The following is a 19,107-nucleotide window of genomic DNA, read 5'->3' on the forward strand; positions in this document are numbered from 1 at the left end:
TCGGAAGATGAGGTGCTGTTCCTCGAGTTTACGTTGAGCTTCCGTGGAACAATGCAAGAGGCCAAGGACGGTGAGGTCAGAGTGGGAATGGAGCAGTGAATTAAAATGACAGGCGACCGGAAGCTCGGGGTCACCCTTACGGATTGAACGGAGGTGTTCCGCAAAGTGGTCACCCAATCTGCGTTTGGTCTCCCCAATGTAGAGGAGACCGCATCGTGAGCAGCGAATACAGTATACTAGATTGCAAGAAGTACAAGTAAATCGCTGTTTCACCTGGAAGGGGTGTTTGGGGACCTGGACAGTGGAAAGGGGTTCTACTGTTCTACAACTGATTCTACTGTTGCCCAACTCTCGATAGCCTTCCAGTTATGGTCCAAACTCCACCAATCAAATTCCTCTGTGATAATTTTGCATCTACTAGCATGAATAGAACCAGTATTGGCATTGAATAAGAAGAATTAAAGAGTTAACATTCTGAAAAAGTTTCTCCAGTTCTGATGAATGATCACCGATCTGAAACGTTAACTCTGTTTCTCTCTCCACATACGGTGCCTGACCTGCTGAGTATTGCCAGCATTTTCTGTTTTTGTTTCAGATTTCCAGCATCTTGCTCTATTTTGCTTTTGAAGAAAAATTAAATATCTATTGCAGCTCATTGATGGTTTTCACACCTCTGCTAAAGTGATTGGTTGAACAGTTCCTGATAAACACAACAGAACAAAGCACCTAACCATTCCCAAATGTTTATTTATTTCACCTAGGTACTTGTAAATTACTATCTACTAAACCAGCAGGTTTGAATTGCAGGAAATCAGTTCTCAGCAGGCCATCTGATTAAAAGTAGATAGCCTGCATTGTATTAATTAATTAGAATCGGGAAAGAAAATAATTTAAAATCTCATTTAGTGAAATACAGGTAATGACCATCATGAGGAGGCTGCACTGAAACATCTTTTTGCAGGCATAATCCTACTACAGATCAGTACAGCAGCATAACATCATCCATTTCTGACTTTGGCCTGTTCAGTCTTTATGACCTGATCACCCTGGGCTACCCCAGGATTACCATATTGTTGCCATACTTACTCCAGATACCAACCAGATCAACACAGTGCCCTTTACTTCAAACAGTCCATTAACCTCAGTTAAACATACATAAATTTATTTTGCCTATGAAAATAGTTTGTCCCTATACAAGATGTTTAATAAACTGCATAGATGAAACCTTTGTTCACACATCCCCTGTAGAAGTAATAAACCCCTAATCCCACAACTAAGGGGAGGCAGACAATATGCAACTGGTATGCAAAAAAAGTTTTTTTCTAGGCACACCCCTGAATACATGGACAGTGTTATGCAGTCACTTGTCTCCATATACAAAATTGGAAAGTGATAAAGGATAGGTTGAACTAAGTAGTCATACCCAGTTTTAACTTGATTGGTGAATGCTTGCAGGTAACCATGAAATAAAGATTCTGAGAACTCCTAATCACTGTTCTACACTCAGAATAGTGGGCCTGGTGAAAACATGCTCTCCAGCAGTGGCATGCATGGAGAAGAACAAGAGCAGCCTGTTAGCACAGAACTTCTGCTGAAATAAGTGCTATTATGCAGCATACAAGTCACTCCAGGCTCCACCTTGAAGCCAATGAGCCTCCATCACCTTCAGCAATGGAGACTCTTGGCACTGATGCAGGTAGATTGCAGATAGAACAGACTTTCTGAAGCCATTCAGCTCACTGGCTGACTGCAATAATAAAATTAATTATGCACAATTTTTAACAGTGAATCAACAGAGTTTGCTTCCCAATTTAATACCTTTACATTTGTGTGGGTTTAAGGCTCCACTGCTTTAATTGTTGTGAAAAAAGGTTTGCTGTTGAAAGTAGATAAACATGCAATAATTAGATTACTAGTCTGGATATTATTAACAGCAATAAGATAAATCCCATTTTTATAGACTGCTGTAGCTAAGCATATTAAAATTAGCAATATCAGTGGGACAAATAATTGATGTTAAATTTCAATTTTGATGTTCACTAATGTAAAATAATTAACCTTGCTGCTCAACTCTTTCAAATATAGTTGGTCTCATTGCAACATCAACTTGCACTTGTATTGCACAGTAATCACAGAAAAAAGTCCCAAGGTGCTGCAGAGGTGTAATCAGACAAAAATGGACACTGAGAAAAGGAAGGAAATATTAGATGGGGTGACCGTGTGGAGCATAAACTGCTGCCAATGGTGGGGTGCACAGGAGGACTTGGGGAGTGGGCTGATGGATGTTACAAAGATGGGGTTGGACAAAGCCATTAAGGAATTTAAATATGAAGATTTTAAATTGGCGACCTTGTGGGGACCGGTAGCCAATGTAAGTCATCAAGGACAGGGGTGATAGACAACGTTCCCCCTAAGCATTGATCGGGATGTCCTGCGCAAGCCGCACACCAGCTATTGCCGCTGGAAAAGACACTTCACATGCGTGACCGTGCAGCAAATTTAAAGGGACCGCGCACAAAAAAAATTAGAGGGAACATTGGTGATAGATAAGAAAATCTGGTTTGGGATAGGGTAGGGGCAGCAAAGTTTTGAATCAACTGGTTTATGGAGAGTGGACGACGAGATCAGAAGGGCATTGGAGTAGTCGAATCTGAAGGTGACAAAGGCCTGGATGAGGGTTTCAGAGGCAGATGGGTTGAGACAGGAGCAAGCGATGTTACGGAGGTAGAGGTATGTGGTCTTTGTGATGGACCATATATGGGGTCGGAAGCTCAGTTCGGATCCAATAGGATGCCAAGACTACAAACGGTCTGATTCAGTCTGAGACAATGGCCAGGAAGAGGGATAGAATTGGTGGCAAGGGTACAGACTTTGTGGCGGGGGCTGAAGACAATGGCCCGGATTTTGTGATCAGTGGCAAACAAATGGCGCTCGCCGTTCATTATGCTTGCAGCTGCCCACAGACATTTTGTGGGCTTTTGAGCGGCAACTTATGGTCATCAGCCATCTAAAACAGCGCGGCGCCCTCTACAGGGAATCTGGGTCCTGTGTGAACAGGTCAAGCAACAGCGTGTCTCCTCAACCAATCAGATTGAAGAATCCTCACTGAGGCACGCAAAGTTTAAACTAGGAAGTGTAAGTTAGAATATTTAAATCAATGTAAAATCATGTACAGAAAGCAAAATAAAGAGAGGGAAAGAAAGATGGATTGAGGGAAAGAAAGATGGATTGAGAGGGAAAGAAAGATGGATTAAGAGAGGGAGATAAGAGACAAAGAAAAAGTTTTTTTAAAAGTTTTAATTTGTTTAAGATTTCCAACAATAATTAAAATCTGAAGGAATGAGACTCCACACTTGTAAAAGTTCATTTTCAGTGCCAGAGATTGTTTGGTAGTAATTAAGACTTATCACGCAGTTAAAAATTCACTTACACATGAATGAACAAGCCATAACTTTTTCTGGCATGTTTAGTGGGTGTCTAGTGGGCAAGTAATGCACATTCGCACCCTTACATGGATTTCAATGCCGAGTCTCTCGGCGAGGTACCAGTGTAGCAAAGCTTTTGGGGTAGCAAGTCAAATCGGACAGTAACTTCCATATTTCCACATATTACTGTGCATGTGCAGATGCCAGAAGTTGCTGTCTCATTTACTCCATATTAACGGTGAGCGCTGATAGCCTCACCATTCTTACCGCAAAATCCGGGCAAATAGCTGCAGTCTTACCGATATTTAACAGGAGGAAGTTGCGGTGCATCAAAGACTGAATATCAGGCAAGCAGTCTGAAAACACAGGCAGTAGAGGGTTTGAGAGAGATGTTGGAGGGTGAGTTTTTTGTTGGACAATGAGTTTTTTTGAGGAAGGGTAGTGTTAACGGTGGTTTTGATAACAAGATGGACAGTACCTTATGTGATGTAGGTACTTATAGGCTTCATGCATGACCAGTGGTTATGTAGGTACATATCATCTGGAATGTTTGCATTGCGAGATTAGTAAAAATTACGACTCATTTACTTGATGATTAAGTACTGAAAAAGTTAGTTTAAAGCCCGAATTATCTGATGAAAACTAAAAGGTGCTCAGTTTCTGCTAAATGAATAGTCTGCATTAATCCACTGATAAAATTGAAAAAAAACTTAAAACACGTTGCAGTTCCTGCAACTGGGATTTTTGCAAATTTTCTGTGCTCTTAATTCTGGACATGTTTACTGCGCCTGGAAGTCAGTTGCATTAGTGGTTTAATAAATACAATATTCATTTATTTCTCCGCATTTGTTTGATTTTATAACCGTGGCAATATTTAGCCACTGAATTTAATCACCCCATAATTGCTTCTAATCTTTATTGGGGGGGGGGGGGGGGTGATGATGATCCTACTTACTTTTGTTAATTTGGTCCCAACACGGAATTAGCAGCGTCTCTCTTGTATCACTGTGCCAGTCCAATTTCATAATGACTCCAAATCCAATTAACTTCAGTACTTCGCAACTGTCATCAATCGCTAGATACCTAACGGATGATCTTCAAAAACATACACTAACTGGACAAAACAGCTTTTAGTTAGATGTAGACGTTATTGAGACTCCTGTCAATGAAATTTGACGGGGGGGCGTTATGCATCACCGTTTTGTAAAAGCACACATTTTTACACTAGTTAAATACTGGGATACGAAAAGCTATATTCTGGTTACTCGTCGGTGGCTTTTCAATGTTAACTCTGATTTGATGCTGTGCAGTTCACAGATTGAGAAACGAACTTCATCTGATTACTCACCTCCTAAGAGGCATATCCTCCGAAGGTCAGCCAGTCTCCAATAGAGTGGCCTGATTATTTTCCACAATAAAGAATGAGATGCTATGATGGGTCTCTCGAAGCCCACAACCCCTGGTCAACGGAAAGAGCCGCTCACCTGAGTCAAGGACGTTCCCGGCTCATCCTGGAACCTTCCCATCTCAACAACAACTGCAGCACAAAGCTAACGGTTCCTGAAAGGCTATTTAGGTCGAAGCTGAGTGATTTTGCTAAGTCACTAGCCCTCAATTAAATGTCAAGATTCACAAAGAAAATTACAACTTAATACAGATCCATTCTTCAACCTCTGGGGTTGGGTGGGAGTGACTGGGGAACAGTTGGAATTCCTGAGACGTTTTGTGCCAACTTGTAAGTTGTAAAAAGATAAGAATGCCTAAATAAAAAAGGAACCTAGTTATAGCCTTGAAGGTTTTTTTCTGGAAGGATGGAGAAATATAGTGTGCAGTCTATTAAACGTTTCTGACTGGTTAGATTTCATTTACCCCGGAAAAATGTCTCCATCGAAATTAAACTTGAAGTTAAGGTATCGAGTGTGTAATCCCCTTCATAGAATGTTACAATCTGAATCAAAAATCGGGGCAGAGTGTGTGTATTGCAAGAAGAAATCCAGTTACACGAATTAGTATTATAATGTGAAGTGTTTGAGGAACTGTCGCTCAGATTGATGTCTGTTAAAGTAACAACAGCACAGAGATTAAAGCACCAATGTAACCAATCCGAAGTGTAACCCACCCAAGTGTGAAAGTCCTGACTCAAGACAGTGCATCTCTACCTGGTAAGAATATTTCACTGGCAAGGAGCACAATTCGAATAAAACTGCTGTCAAAATGTTTGTATTGGTTTTATAGCTAATGGTTACAATGTGCTTCTAATATTTAATACAAGCAGTCATTTTATGATCGAAACAAAGTTGGTATAAATTATACTCGAAGGTTTCATAAACTACATTTATACATTCGATTCCTTTGAGGGATACAGCAACAATGTAATAAACTATATATTTATGAACAAAATAGCCCAGGACTACACCCTATGGGAACATTTATTTGAAAATAACTATTTAGTGAAGAAGTTTTCGCTCACCGCTTTGTAAGTCCGCTTCTGCCCGGCGTGCTTCGCCGTCTTCCCACTTTCTGTTCCTATTTCCACGTGCATAGAATAAATGATGTCGAAAAAATCCTCCACCACAGCCACGCGTTTCAGAGAGATGCTCTCTTTAGCTGTGACTCCATCTCCAGTCTGTGAAAGCACATTACAATATTCACCAGCAGCAATGGTTTCAGAAATATCTTAGACTGTGCATCACAGCTGGGCGTGTTTATTCAAGTGGTGAGCAACGAACAGGAGCAGCGATAGATTATTAATGTTATCAGTTAACACAAAGCAGACAAACACACGCTACACATTTCAGATTGTGGTAAAACTGAGACAGGAATCGAGAAATAGAAGAATATACCGGAAATCTAATTTGACCCATTAGCAAATTTCCATTGAAAGCAAAAACATGACTTCTAATTCCTCCGATTACCCTATATCCCACTGCATAAAGACACAGCACAAGGAACGTCCTGTACTTTACTACACACAGTTTCAATGGCTTCATTTTCCGCTTAAAATAGCAGTAAAGATTTGACTTCAAATTGACTGAAAACGTGGATTAATATATGAGCTTCATGCTTTATACACAAAACAGTTAATCACATCTTTGGGGTGGGGTTTGGTCGGTCTGTCTCCCAATTATTTGCAGCTATAACTCAATCCCAAAAATAATATTTCAGCTTTATCATTTGTAGTATTTATTCAACACATCCGGTTAAATAGGATAAACCAAACTGGAAACAAACACAAGTGTATCTTTTAATAATTTCTAATCATTTGAAAACCTTCACACTAATAAGGGCTGAGCGTGGTTATGGCTTCAAAATAGTGAAGTAAACGAATTTTGCCTTTAGCCGCTCTGAGTGTACTTAAGAGACAATTTTCATATGTAAAGGTTTAGTGACAAGACTGAGAATTAGCAGGAATGTGAATTAAACGGCTCATTAATCACATCAGCCATTATTTTTCATTTAAAATAATTTCCAATTTATACCCCGCCCCCAGCAGCTTCGCGCCTAAGTGTTGAATCTCACAGTTAATTATTGTCTGATACATCCTAACCGAGTAATGTGGGAACATATTAACCATCGGTATGATCCACTGGATTTTTAAAGTGTTATCTTACAAATAGTGTCGTTGCTTCTAGCTGCAAAGTATTCTCCGGCCAGCTACACCAGAGCATCACCATAGTCCTCTGGACTGACAGAAATAGTTGCTGTCGAATCTGGAAAAATACCTTCACGCTATGCCTTATACAGTATGAAGATATGCATATTGACCCGTGTGGGGCAGCTGTTTGTGAATAATGCTGTGCACCTTTAAATCAGACATCAGCAGTGCTTCTTTAAAGTGCTGGTTTGCATCAGTTGGCAGCACTCTCACTTCCTGAGTCGGAGCGTTGTGGGTTCAAGCTCCACTCCAGGACTTAGGCACACTATCTAGACTGAGAATTAAGTGCATCGCCGATGGAACGTTGCATTTTACATAGGATATACAGCACAGAAACAGGCCATTCGGCCCAACCTGCCCATGCCGGCGTTTATGCTCCACTCTGTGCCTCCTCCCATCTTTACTCATCTAACTCTATCAGCATAACCTTCTATTCCCTTCTCCCTCATATCCTTATCTAACTGCCCCTTAAATGCATCTATACTATTCACTTCAACCACTCCCTGTAGTAGCGAGTTCCACATTCTCATCACTCTCTGGGTAAAGAAGTTTCTTCTGAATTCCCTATTTTCGGGGCGTTATGTTTTGGATGAGATTAAACCAAGGCCTGCTTTGCCAGTTCAGATCCCAAGGCACATTTTCAAAAGAGCAAAGGATATTCCTGGTGTCCTGGTCAACATTCATCCCTCAACCAAAACAGATTAACTGGACATTCATCTCATTGCTGTTGGTGGGACCCTGCTGTACGCAAATGACTGCTGCGTTTGCCTACATAACAACAGCGATAGTAACTTGGTGGCTGTGAAACACTTTGGGATGTCATGGGAACATGAAAGGCAGTATATAATTTTTTTTTTAAATCTTTGTACTTACTGGTTCTGAGAAACATTAGCAGCTCAAGACAGTCTATATAGGTGACTAGGACAGGTCTCTTTGAATTGCAAGATATAGTTGATGCAGAAATTAATAAATAAGAAACTAGGAAACCTCGTTACTTTAAGAGATGATAGAAAATTCAGGTACACATTTGACCCATTTAGTAGTTTTGTCAGTACTTTCAGTATTCTAAGGTCAGTCAGTTTGGCCTATCAATTTTTCTAATAGATAAAGCTCCACAAAGCTCAAGAAGTTGAACCCCACACCACATGAGTTATTAGATAGTGAATGATCTTCCAAACAAATCTTATTTTCCAGTAACAGAAATCTATTGCGCCAAAAGATTTCTATGGATCACCTGAAGCACTATTGGTGAATATTGATTTAATCAGGCAATACAGAATTCATAGTCACAAATAAAACCAACATTGAAACCACTCGAAAAATATCAGATCTAAAGAAGAATTTCAAATAAAAACAAAAAATGCTGGAAATAACAAGATCCATCAACATCTGTAAAAATAATAACTAAAAATGATTTTTGTAAAGATCTTGGCTTGAGATTTTTCTATGAAACTGAAATTTCTAAAGTCCAAAATAAAGTTTTAAATAAAATAAAAAAATACATAACACAATAACAGTTACCCACTAAATTGTCCTTTGTGTCTTTTAATACCTTCATTAAAGTCTTTACTTTAAGGCCTCAGCCTCTTTCAAAAGTATGGGCTTCACCCAGATATTATTACCTGATAGCAGGTGGAGAGAGCTTTCAACCATATCTATGTCTGCGCATGTACATTTTACAGAATTTCCTAGCATGCAATCTCTGTATTAAAGAGTTGAAGGGTGAGTCCCCTCCTGTGAGTATTTGATAGTTTATTTGCTTTTTCCAAGTCTTTGAAAGAAACTGGAGATCAATTTGTCAAAGCTACATTTCAGGCAAGTCAGGCATTTATTTACAAATGCTATTTTCTATTCTGGATTGGTCCAATAACAACAACAACTTGTATTTATATAGCGCCTTTAACATAGTAAAACGTCCAAGGCGCTGCACAGGAGTATTTTAAGACAAAAAATTTGACACCAATCCACATAAGGATAAATTAGGGCAGGTGACCAAAAGCTTGGTCAAAGAGGTAGGTTTTAAGGAGCATCTTAAAAGGAGGAAAGAGAGGTAGCAAGGCAGACAGGTCTAGGCAGGGAATTCCAGAGCTTAGGGCCTAGGCAACAGAAGGCACAGTCAGCAAAAGTTGAGCGATTATAATCAGGGATGCTCAAGAGGGCAGAATTAGAGGAGTGCAAATATCTCGGGGAGGGGGGGGCGGGGGCGGGGGCGGGTGGTTTGTGGGACTGAAGGAGATTAGAGATAGGAAAGGGTGAGGCCATGGAGGGATTTGAAAACAAGGATGAGAATTTTAAAATCAAGGTGCTGCTTAACCAGGAGCCAATGTAGGTCAGCGAGCACAGGGGTGATGGGCGAACGGGACTTGGTGCAAGTTAGGACCAGGACAGCAGAGTTTTGGATGACCTCAAGTTTACGTAGGGTGGAATGTGGGAGGCCAGCCAGGACTGCGTTGGAATAGTCAAGTCTAGAGGTAACAAAGGCATGGATGAGGGTTTCAGCAGCGGATGAGCTGAGGCAAGGGTGGAGACGGGCGATGTTATGGAGGTGGAAGTAGGCAGTGGATATGTGGTTGGAAGCTCATTTCAGGGTCAAATATGACACCAAGGTTGCAAACAGTGTGGTTCAGCCTCAGACAAATGGAGTTAATGGCTAGGGAACGGAGTTTGTGGCAGGGACTGAAAACAATGGCTTCAGTCTTCCCAATATTTAATTGGAGAAAATTTTTGCTCATCCAGAGCTGTATGTCGGACAGGCTGTCTGACAATTTAGACACCGTGGAGGGGTCGAGAGAAGAGGTAATGAAGTAGAGCTGGGTGTCGTCAGCGTACATGTGGAAATTGACGCTGTGTTTTCGGATGATGTCGCCAAGGCGCAACACGTAGATGAGAAATAGGAGGGGGTCAAGGATAGATCCTTGGGGTCACCAGAGATAACAATGTGGGAGTGGGAAGAGATAGACAGCAGTACCTGTCAAGTGTGTTTGTGGCAGGAAATTGTGCATCCCCAGCCTTATGATTTTATGTCCACTAATTTTAATAAGCAAGAATGATGGAGAAAGTGGTGGGGAGGTACCAAAGGGACTGCTGATGGGTCAACAAGGAGGCTGATGGGTGGGAACACGGTGGGGAGTTGGGACCTAATGGTTCACAAAAGGCCAAAAGCAATTTAGGTCTCATCTTACTGGTTCCCCACTCCCACAGGCTGTTAGGACTTGTCCCCCAATACTGTCTGATTCCAGAAACCCTTCAATACTGCTAGACTGTTTGCTCCCCAGTGCTCCAGAGCTTCCCCTCAACAGTGCTGGACCTCAGACTCACCAACTTCTGGATTCTGAAACTCCCTCTAAACGAACACAAACTCCTAGATTGCATTCCCATTGCGTCCTGATTTCAGAACCACCACCAATGCTCCCAAACACTGACCTCCCGTTCCCAGTACCCGCCACATCCCAGGATCCCTTTCCCAGTGGCCTGATACCTATCCCATAATTTGACCTAGTGTTCCTATAACTGCCTTCTCCAGTGTTACAAGAACTGTTGGACTACTCCCAGTGATTCCAGAATTCTGCTTTCCCAACTTCCTGTTAGACCCTGAGATCCAATCCCAGCACTACTAGTCTCTGTCCCCTTTCTCAGTGCTCCCAGATTGCAGAGCTGTCCACAATGGTCATAGAGTCATAACAGCACAGAAGGAAGCCATTCGGCCTATTGAGTCCATGCCGGCTCTCTGTAGAGCAATCCAGTCAGTCCCATTCCCCCGCTCTTTCCCCGTAGTCCTGCAAGTTTATTTCCCTCAAGTGCCTATCCAGTCTCCCCTTGAAAACATTGAGTGTCTCCGCTTCCACCACTTCCGTCGGCAGCGGGTTCCAGGTCCTCACCACTCGCTGTGTAAAAAAGATTTTCCTCACGCCCCCCCTGTATCTCTTGCCCAAAACCTTAAATCTGTGTCCCCTAGTCCTTGTACTATCAACTAGTGGGAACAGTCTTTCCCCATCTAGCCTATCCAAACCCATCATAATCTTGTACAACTCTATCAAATCACCCCTCAACCTCCTTTGCTCTAATGAAAACAAATCCAGCTTCTCCAACCTGTCCTTGTAGCTAAGATCCCCCATCCCCGGAACCATTCTGGTAAATCTCCTCTGCACCCTCTCAAGTGCCTTCACATCCTTCCTAAAGTGTGGTGACCAGAACTGGACACAATACTCCAGTGGTGATGTCAGTGTCCCTACTAATATTACTTGGCATAACACCTTTGTTCTTATAAGGTCTTTGCACAACACCCCTGTTCTTATAAAACCTCCAACTCACTGTAAGCAACACCATGGGAGATCTGTTAGTATATTATTAAAAATATTATGGTGCAAACTTCTTGTCTACAAATGTTTATAATGGAAGCTTGCTATGTAAACGTTTGTAATTGAAAACCTGATCAAAGCAAGTCAACATTCTATAATAGAAAAACCACATGTAACCATTTTGCCATCATGATGAACCAATCAAGTCACTCAAAATGCTTGTCAAATTCCATTTCTAATGTTCAAAATTAAAAGAAAAATTCAAAATAACATTAAATTTATCATAGCCCTCCCACAAAAACCTGTGTTTGGACTTCGGCTGTCAGTCACTTTCCTAAGGCAGATCCTGCAGTATGAGGGTGTGCAGTGGGCACAAATTCCCAGGATGCACCAATAGCTTTTAGCTAGACAAATGATTGAATATTTCTCTCTCAGTCTGCTACCATTTCTATTTGATTGTTTTTCAAAATTATTTGAAGGAAAGTTAAAAGGAAAATTGCTAAAACTTTATTTGGGTAAAATTTATTCTGAGTGTTTTTTTTAAATAGAAGCTGTGCATGTGGTAAGCATGAGTGCAAAAGAAAAAAAACTGACAGACTGTGCTGATTACATACCTGTTGCATCTGTGGTCATACCTGTTGCATCTGTGGTCAACTTTTAAGAATAAATACTCTATAAACTTCAGAAAGCATATGAAGCTGAGAGAGACAGCCACACAGAATGTTCTTTCCTCATCTGAATTTCAGTTCTTTTCAGAAAACAAATAATTTGCATTTTGAAAACAAACAAAGTTTGTTTTGGTGATTTAAAATGTAAACATTTTAATCGCTGACACGACAGAGAAAGAGAGAGATTAACACAGAGATAGACTTCCAGGAACTAATCAAAAAAACATGAATGTTTGCAGAGATTTCTTAGAACATTACAAACAACAACAACTTACATTTATATAGCAGCTTTAACATAGTGAAACGTCCCAAGGCACTTCACAGGAGCGTTATCAGACAAAATTTGACACCGAGCCACATAGAAATATTAGTACAGGTGACCAAAAGTTTGGTCAAAGCGGTAGGTTTTAAGGAGCAACTTAACGGAGATAGAGAGGCGGATCGGTTTAGAGAGGGAATAGATTTACACCTTTCACAGAATAATGAACAGAATATGGAGTTAAATCATTAAAGCACCAGCAAAAATCCCAGAATATCATTTAATGAAAATGGAATGTGCCCCCTTCAATCACTGTAAAGCAGTGGCAGGATGTTAACAAGCCCCACTACTTGACTTGAGCTCATAATCTAGGCTGACACTTCAGTATAGTACCGAGGGAATGTTGCATTAGTGGAGGTGCCATCTTTCAGCTGCTGCCTTTGCCTTTATATAATAAGTGACTGTTTAACATAGAACAGGTCTAAGAAGCTTCCCAAATTATCAAAGGCGAGATTAGGAGAAGTGACCAAAGGTTTGGTTGATACGTGAGCTTTAAGGAGGGTCTTGAAGGAGAGGATGGAGGTGGTAAGGCACAGCAGTTTGGGGAAGCAATTCTAGACAGTAGGACCAAGGTGACTGAAAGCACAACTATCACCGGTGGAGGGGGAAGGGATGCAAAAGAGGCCAGGATCAGAGGACTGGATAGTTTGTGGGAAGATTTGTAGGCCTAGAGGAGGTTACAGAGGTAAGGAGTAGCAACAGGGCTAGGGAGGAATTTAAAGACAAGGACAGGAATTTTAACTTGAAAGATTGGAAAACTGGGAGGCAATGCTGTGATGTGCAAATAGGACTTGGAAATAAGATACGAGCAGCAGAGTTTTGGGTGAGCTGGAGTTAATAGAGGGAGATGGATGATGAGAGACTGGCAAGGAGAACATTGGAGTAATCAAGTCCAGAAATGACGAATTAAACAGGACTCCGAGATTGTGAACACCTGATGCAGTCTGAGAGTGTGACTGGGCAGATTTATGGAGTCAGTAAAAAGTCTGTAGCAGGAACAAAGACAATGGATTTAGTCTTCCCAATGTTTAACTGGAGGAAGTTAGGTCTCACCCAAGACTGGATATCAGAGAAGTAGTCCACATAGCAAAGGTAATGGAGGGATCAAAAAAGGATAGAGCTGGGTAGGGTAGTATGTAGTCGAGAGGGGGTCAAGGATGGATCTTTGAGGGACTCCAAAGGGGTAATGGTGTGAGGGTGGGAAGAGAGACCATTGCCAGAGATGTTATGGCTACATTTTAATAGATAAGAGTGGAACTAAGTGACAGTAGTCCTATGGAGATGGACAACTGAGGAAAGATGTTGGAAGAAGATGGTATGATTAAATAAACTTGGTGTGGCAATAGCGAGGGCAGAGGGGTCAAGGGTGTTTTCTTTGAGGAGGGTAATGATGACAGTGGATTTGAAAGGGAACTGGACAGTGCCTGATGGGAGGTCATAGAGTCATAACGGCACAGAAGGAGGCCATTCAGCCCATCGAGTCCGCACTGGCTCTCTGCAGAGCAATCCAGTCAGTCCCATTCCCCCGCTCTATCCCCGTAGCCCTGCAAGTTTATTTCCCTCAAGTGCCTATCCAGTCTCCCCTTGAAAACATTGAGTGTCTCTGCTTCCACCACTTCCATCGGCAGCAAGTTCCAGGTCCTCACCACTTGCTGCGTAAAAAGGTTTTTCCTCACATCCCTCCTGTATTTCTTGCCCAAAACCTTAAATCTGTGTCCCCTAGTCCTTGTACCATCAACTATTGGAAACAGCCTTTCCACGTCTAGCCTATCCAAACCCGTCATAATCTTGTACACCTCTATCAAATCACCCCTCATGCACTTTTGCTCTAATGAAAACAAATCCAGCTTCTGTAACCTGTCCTTGTAGCTAAGATCCCCCATCCCTGGAAACATGGTAAATCTCCTCTGCACCCTCTCAAGTGCCTTCACATCCTTCCTGAAGTGTGACCAGAACTGGACAGTAGGTTCATTGCCCTCTATTTTTCTTCCCTGTAGTTGTACAAAACAAGTTGGACACTTCGTTAAAAAAAAAGTTTTCCTCTCAAATTTTCTCCCCTCTTTTCTGGTCAATAACTCCCTTATTAGGGTTACATCAGTTTGACATCAGAATTTTACTTCTAGCACCTCTTGCACATGGCCATTCATGTATGAACTTTGCCAGTAAGTATTCACTTACAACCAAGCCTCATCCTGTCCTCATCCGACATGAGCATGCACACTTCCAGTAGGGATCAATGGGTAGTAGTCAGGAATGAGAAATATGGTTGTTTTCGCTTCCCTAATCCAGAGCACTGTGGGGAATTATACCACCCCTATTGTTGCACCAGCTGAGATTAGCTAACTCAGCTAAATTCTTACAGGGTTTGATAGGGTAGATACAGGGAGGATGTTTCCCCTGGCTGGGGAGTCAAGAACCAGGAGGTCGCAGACTCAGAATAAGGGGTCGGCCATTTAGGACTGAGATGAGGAGAAACTTCTTCACTCAGGGTGGTGAATCTTTGGAATTCTCTACCCCAGAGGGCTGTGGAGCCTCAGTTGTTGAGTATATTCAAATGTAAGAAATCACACAACACCAGGTTATAGTCCAACAGCTTTATTTGAAATCACAAGCTTTCGGAGCGCTGCTCCTTCGTCAGGTGAAGTGGAGAGATGCATAAAAACACAGCTTATATAGTCAGAGGATAATGTCAGATGTTTACAGGTAATCTTTCTAACTGCCATTTATCACACCTTGGCAGAGAGATAAATCACAGCAATCAAAGGTGTAAATGGTGTCCAAACAGGTCAGTCAGGAAAACATTACATCAAAGAACAATGAGGTGGGGTCACAAGGGGTCAAATGTTGCAGATGCTGGGGTCTGTATGAAAAACACAAAAACAGACAAAAAACATTTTTTTTGCTGGGAATCACAGCAGGTCCGGCCGCATCTGTGTGGAGCGAACAAGCCAACGACGACTCGAGTCTGGATGACCCTACGTCAGGTGGGGTTACATGTAGCGTGACATGAACCCAAGATCCCGGTTGAGGCCGTCCTCATGGGTGCGGAACTTGGCTATCAGTTTCTGCTCGACAATTTTGCGTTGTCGTGTGTCTCGAAGGCCACCTTGGAGAATGCTTACCCGAAGATCGGAGGCTGAATGTCCTTGACTGCTGAAGTGTTCCCCGACTGGGAGGGAACACTCCTGCCTGGCGATTGTTGCGTGGTGTCCGTTCATCCGTTGTCGCAGTGTCTGCATGGTCTCTCCGATGTACCATGCTCCGGGGCATCCTTTCCTGCAACATATGAGGTAGACAACGTTGGCTGAGTCACATGAGTATGTACCATGTACCTGGTGGGTGGTGTCCTCACGTGTGATGATGGCACATGAGGACACCACCCACCAGGTACATGGTACATACTCATGTGACTCGGCCAACGTTGTCTACCTCATACGTTGCAGGAAAGGATGCCCCGGAGCATGGTACATCGGCGAGACCATGCAGACACTGTGACAATGGATGAACGGACACCGCACAACAATCGCCAGGCAGGAGTGTTCCCTCCCAGTCGGGGAACACTTCAGCAGTCAAGGACATTCAGCCTCCGATCTTCGGGTAAGCATTCTCCAAGGCGGCCTTCGAGACACACGACAACGCAAAATCGTCGAGCAGAAACTGATAGCCAAGTTCCGCACCCATGAGGACGGCCTCAACCGGGATCTTGGGTTCATGTCACGCTACATGTAACCCCACCTGACGTAGGGTCATCCAGGCTCGAGTCGTCGTTGGCTTGTTCGCTCCACACAGATGCGGCCGGACCTGCTGTGATTCCCAGCAAAAAAAATGTTTTTTGTCTGTTTTTGTGTTTTTCATACAGACCCCAGCATCTGCAACATTTGACCCCTTGTGACCCCACCTCATTGTTCTTTGATGTAATGTTTTCCTGACTGACCTGTTTGGACACCATTTACACCTTTGATTGCTGTGATTATCTCTCTGCCAAGGTGTGATAAATGGCAGTTAGAAAGATTACCTGTAAACATCTGACATTATCCTCTGACTACAAGCTGTGTTTTTATGCATCTCTCCACTTCACCTGACGAAGGAGCAGCGCTCCGAAAGCTTGTGATTTCAAATAAAGCTGTTGGACTATAACCTGGTGTTGTGTGATTTCTTACATTTGTCCACCCCAGTCCAACACTGGCATCTCCACACCATGAGTATATTCAAGACAGAGATCGATAGATTTTTGAGTATTTAAGGGAATCAAAGGATATGGGGATAGTGTAGGAAAGTGGAGATGAGGTAGAAGATCAGCCATGATCTTATTGAATGGCGGAGCAGACTTGAAGGGTCAAATGGCCTACTCCTGCTCCTATTTCTTATGTTCAATACTTCAGTTGTGGCCTAACCAGCACTTTTATAATGGTTCAGCATAACTTCTCTACTTTTGTACTCAATATCTCTATTTATGAAGCCCAAGATCCCATATGCTTTGCTAACCACTCTCTCAATATATCCCGCCACCTTCAGAGACCAATGCACATTAACTCCCAGGTCCCTCTGTCCCTGCACACTCTTTAAAACTGTGCCATTAAGTGTATATTGCCTCTCCCTGTTCCTTCTGCCAAAATGCATCACCTCACACTTCTCTGTATTAAATGCCATCTGCCACTTTTCTGCTAGCCTTTCTATGTCCTGTTGCAGTGGATTGGTATCATCATCAATGTTTGCCACACCCCCAAGTTTGGTGTCATCGGCAAATTTAGAAATTCTACTCTGTATTCCAATATCCAGGTCAGTTATATAATATCAAAAAAAGCAGTGGCCCCAGCACTGACCCTTGGGGAACACCACTGTCTACCATCCTCCAGTCTGAAAAACAGCTTTACCACAACTCGCTGTTTTCTGTCCTTAAGTCAATTCCTTATCCAAGCTGCCACTGACCCACCTATTCCATGAGCCTCAATTTTGTTAACCAGCCTTCTATGTGGTACTTTGTCAAATGCCTTCCTAAAATCCATGTAGACAACATCCATTGCATTCCCTTCATCAATCCTCCCTGTTACTTCATCAAAAAATTCAATTAGATTAGTCAAACACGATCTGCCTTTTACAAATCCATGTTGGCTCTCCTTAATCATTTGTAAGATCATCTAGCATGGAGACCAGGAAGGGACACTGGGTGATCAGGAGTTTAGTGGGAATGGGATCGAGTGAACAGGACATAGGTCTCATGGATGAGATGAGCTTGGACAAGGTAGAGGAAGAGGGGGAGAAACGAGAGTGAGACAAGGGGTTTGGGGTGGGGTGGGGAGAGGGAGGAAGTGATAGAAAGTAAAGCCAGATGGGAGAATTTGTTGGGAAAGAAGTGGTTTCATACCACAAGCCAGGTTTCGATCAATGCGATGAGATCAATACAATCATCCACAATTAGCAAGGACCTTTTTTCTAAGTGACCAGACATTTTGGTTCAAAATTATTTTTTAAAGACTTGCATTTATATAGCGCCTTTCACAACCTCAGAACGTCCCAAAGCGCTTTACAGCCAACAAAGTACTTCTGATGTGTAGTCACTATTGTAATGTGTGAAACATGGCAGCCAATTCGCGCACAGCAAGCTCCCACAAACAGCAATGTGATAATGTCCAGATAATCTGTTTTTGTTATGTTGATTGAGGGATAAATATTGGCCAGGCCGGCGGAGATAACTCGCCGGCGGAGATAACTCCCCTGCTCTTCTTCGAAATAGTGCCATGCGATCTTTTACGTCCACCTGAGAGAGCAGAGGGGGTCTTGGTTTAATATTGTATCCAAAAGATGGCACCTACGATAGCGCAGTACTCCCTCAGTAATTATGATTATAAAATTATGAGGGGTTTTGATATAGTAGATAGGGAGAAACTATTTCCACTGGCAGGAGGTAGGTAACCAGAGGACAGAGATTTATGATAATTGCAAAAGAACCAGTGGGGAGATGAGAATTTTTTATAATGCAGCGAGTTATGATCCAGAATGCACTGCCTGACAGGGTGATGGAAGCAGATTCAAAAGTAACTTTCAAAAAGGAAATTGGATAAATACTTGAAAAGGAAAAGTTTGCAGGACTCTGAGGCAAGAGCAGGGCAGTGGAACTAATTGGATGGCTCTTTCAAAGAGCTGGCACAGGCATGAAGGGCCAAATGGCCTCCTTCTGTGCTGTATGATTCTATGTAATTCAGTCTCCATTTTAAATTCACACATTCTGTATTTTTATATTTCCATTATAAATTCCTATGTCCATATTTATAATGGAAACTGCCTATGTAAACTTGTCACACTGTAATTATAACCTCCACCAATGAGTGGCGCTAGAGCACCTCCACTGGAAAGAGGTTGCCTAAGCAGTTTCAATTATAAATGTGGACTTAGGAAGTTATACTTTGAAAAATTGACAGGAACTATGTGCAAATAAGATTTTTAATATTATAGATAGTTTTAAAGCATTTACTACAGGTCTCACAAAACCAAATTATTATGCTGACATCTCCATTACAACTGACTAAAACTATTTGTATAAGATATTGAAACAAGATAACAAAATCAATTCCTGCCCAGTAAGAGCTGTCAAGTAGAAATGTATTTCTTTTATATGTACTCCCAAATGTTAAACACATTTTCTGTCTGGGGACAGTTTCATCTAAGGAGTTTAAAATACAGTATTTCTGGTTGATTTCATGCATAATCTGTTTTGTAATCTGTGCCAATCTTGCAGTGTGTG

At 42.1% G+C, this 19,107-nt stretch overlaps 1 protein-coding gene across 6 annotated transcripts in view; it reads right to left on the minus strand.

The window, feature by feature from the left end:
- The window catches only part of nol4lb (nucleolar protein 4-like b), a 344,616-nt gene that overhangs the window by 302,495 nt on the left and 23,014 nt on the right, over positions 1-19,107 (minus strand). For all 6 annotated transcript variants that reach the window (XM_086005529.1, XM_086005527.1, XM_086005530.1 and 3 more), the window contains one exon: positions 5,896-6,051. In XM_086005529.1, the coding sequence (XP_085861655.1) occupies positions 5,896-6,051 (156 nt within the window). The remainder of the gene's footprint in view (positions 1-5,895; positions 6,052-19,107) is intronic.

Source organism: Somniosus microcephalus, chromosome 13, assembly GCF_052327205.1.
Source record: "Somniosus microcephalus isolate GS21.2 chromosome 13, FLI_Smic_1.0, whole genome shotgun sequence".
Classification (NCBI taxonomy): domain Eukaryota; kingdom Metazoa; phylum Chordata; class Chondrichthyes; order Squaliformes; family Somniosidae; genus Somniosus; species Somniosus microcephalus.